The 2,771-nt window shown below is 55.6% G+C and overlaps 1 protein-coding gene across 1 annotated transcript; it reads right to left on the bottom strand.

Moving 5' to 3' along the window:
- Window positions 1–460: 460 nt before the first annotated feature.
- On the bottom strand, window positions 461–2,525 carry LOC104613956 (folate receptor gamma-like; the record flags this gene model as incomplete). The annotated part of the gene is made up of 4 exons (XM_010290846.1): window positions 2,382–2,525; window positions 1,525–1,713; window positions 1,040–1,175; window positions 461–780 (listed from the first exon to the last, which is right to left on the bottom strand). Coding segments are annotated over exons 1-4 (789 nt in total), but the record flags the coding sequence as incomplete, so codon positions are not given.
- Window positions 2,526–2,771: the final 246 nt, after the last annotated feature.

The raw sequence follows: 2,771 nt of genomic DNA, 5'->3' as shown, positions 1-2,771 counted from the left end.
TCTCGCCCCAGAGCGCTTTACCTCCCCGGTAGTAAACTGCAGTACAGCAAGGCTGATTCCGAGGAATATTTTATTATTACTCCCACCCTTCAGGGGGCCGGAGCAGCCTGGAAGGCCAGACACCAGAGCTCAGCACGGGACCTGAACAGGCACTGCCAGCCCGGCACACAGCCGCGGCGTGGGAACAGGCGCGAGGTTGCTCCTGCACCAGAGCAGATACGCGGTAGTGCCCTTTCGAGGACGGCAAGGAAATAACCGCTTCTGCCCGTGGCTGGAAGCAGGTACCAAGGCCCAACAACGCTCACGCAGAGCACTTACTGGTGTGCCACCGGTTTGAACAGACATACTTAAGTTACCTATGCCAGCCCCTCTTGTAGAGCAGCTGGAGCAGCCCAAGCCAGGTCCCTTCTGGGGGTAGTCACAGGGACCCCCATCCAAGGGGTCTGCAGCCCCTGGCTACCTCAGGGAGCATCACAAGGGCCAGAGGCAGCAGGACCAGGACACACCACGGCAGAGCACATGCAGCTTTATCAGTTTCTGGAGTCCCGTTCTCCATCCAAGCAGGGGAGGTCCTCTTCTTCCATGCATAGTACTTTGCCACAACCACATTGGGGTTTCCCTGGGCAGGGTCAAACCACATCTGGATGCAGCGTCCACTGCCCCGGTGCTCTGTGGTGTATTTGTAGGAGTTGGACCAGATTTTCTCACACAGGTCTTGTGGCCGGGGGAAGACTTGGCTGAAGGGTCTGCACATGGAACCCCAGGGACAGCGGTTTGTTCCTGAGGACAGACAGCACCAGAAAAGGAAACAACAAGGTGAGCCAGCACACTTCACTCGTGTCCTTTCATCTGGGAGGACCAGACGACCTGCCCACAGCCCATCACTGCATCTTAGCTGATGGATGGTGGCTTTGGCCACCTTCTAGTTGGCAAACACACAGACAGGCAAGAGCCATTAGGGGCCTTGGCTGCAGCCACCAGGCAGGCAGCAGTGACGCTGCTGTGGCAAGGAGAGGCTTGCTCCACACAGCCCACCAACCTGTTGCCCAGTTCCAGCCCTTGTGCCAGTTCTCTTTGCATGTGACATAGTCCTTGCAATCCTCCCACCACTCCTCGCAGTCCTCTTTGCAGAGTGGCACGTGAAGAATCCTCTCTCGACGCCAGCTGCTGTCAGCCTGCAAAGCAACAGGACCATGCACACTGGTGATGGCCCTTGAAAGTTAAGGGTCAGGATCCACCACATCCCAGATCCCCCCCCCAGCCCCTTCCACTGGGTGCCAGAGCTGATCTCAGAAGAGTTTCAGCCCTGGCAGAGACATGCCTTGACAGCAAGCAATTCTTCCATCAGCCTGTGTGACTACCTAAGCAGAGGCTAGTAGAGTCCTTTGAATCTTTCCACCCAGCAGGAAACTGTGCAATGTCCCTGGAAAGCAGACTCCCATACTGTATGGGGAACCAGCACATAACATATCCATGTGGCCAGCACAAGCCCTGTTGTCTCAGTCACAGTAGACCTGATCCTACCTGGTCAATCCAGGGCCCCAAGTTGGGTGAGCACTCATACAAGCACGTGTCCTGGATGAAGTGGCGCTTGCACTTGGGTGGCATCAGCCCACAATGGTTCCAGTTGAAGTTGTACAGGTTGGATTGGTCTTTGTGGGCTTCTGAACTGGTGTTGGCTGTGCAGCAGGCATTGTCCTTCCACGGAGCACACTACAAGAGAGCAAGAGACAGGCTGGTCAGGGAGAGCAGGCAGCAGCTCAAGGGGATCAGCAGATGCTGTAGGTGCCAGCTCCCTGCGTAGCCTACAGCAAGAAGCCTTCATCAGCAAAAAGATTTTTCTCTGCTCCAGCAAACCCTTGGGCACTTCAGACTGAAGAGTTCAGGGCCACAGCAAGGTAGAGTTGGAAGAAGAGGTCAGATCCTCACTAGGAATTAATGCCAGCCTGAGGAACAGAACAAACTCCTGTCTCTTGCACCCTGGCTTACTCTTAGCCCCATTTCCACCAAGGACCTGGGGGCAGAGCTCTTCAATTGGCAAGAAGAGTCTCCAACACAGAGAGGGAGCAGATAAGAGTGTCTTCTCTCACCATCCTTTACCTTCTTCTCATCTGGGGTACCTAAGCTTTGGGAAGGGGAGGCCTCCTGGTTAAAGAAGGGTGACACTGAGCTGACAGAAGTCCTCACATCACTGCATCTACCCTAGCCATTTGCTAGAACAGAACAGCAAAACAGCAAACAAACAGGCCTCATACCCGGCACAGGCTTTCCTCCTCAAGCAAATGGTTGCTAAACCCAAAGCAGAAACCAGCCCGTATCATCTGGGGAGGGAGGTACAGGGGACCCAGACAATCCCACCTGACACATCAGCAGAGTCATACCTGGTGATACAGCATCCCCTCCGGGCCAGGCTTGGTTTTGTGGTGCTTGGCATCCATACAGACGTTCAGCAACGGGTCCTTTGCAGGCATCACCACGCAGGCGGCCAACAGCACCAGCAGCGCCTGCCCCACTCCCATCCCCATAGCCAGCCCAGTCAGATCGGGGAGCTGATGGAGCTGTATGGAAAGGAGACAGCACGGGAGGGGTTTTGCCACAAGCAGCAGTAAACAAGATGCTGTGGTGGACAGGCGCTCCTGAGGACACACCAGCAGACCATCAGCAGCTCACAGCACCGAGGACCCAAGTGCAGCCATGGCTGCCAGGTCAGCTACACGTTATCCTCTGGTCAACGCCACATCAGAGACAAACATCCCTTTCAGTGCCTGGGC

The sequence above is a fragment of the Phaethon lepturus genome, unplaced genomic scaffold (genome assembly GCF_000687285.1).
Source record: "Phaethon lepturus isolate BGI_N335 unplaced genomic scaffold, ASM68728v1 scaffold13807, whole genome shotgun sequence".
NCBI classification, from domain to species: Eukaryota; Metazoa; Chordata; class Aves; order Phaethontiformes; family Phaethontidae; genus Phaethon; species Phaethon lepturus.
This window is presented reverse-complemented; position numbering and strand designations above follow the sequence as displayed.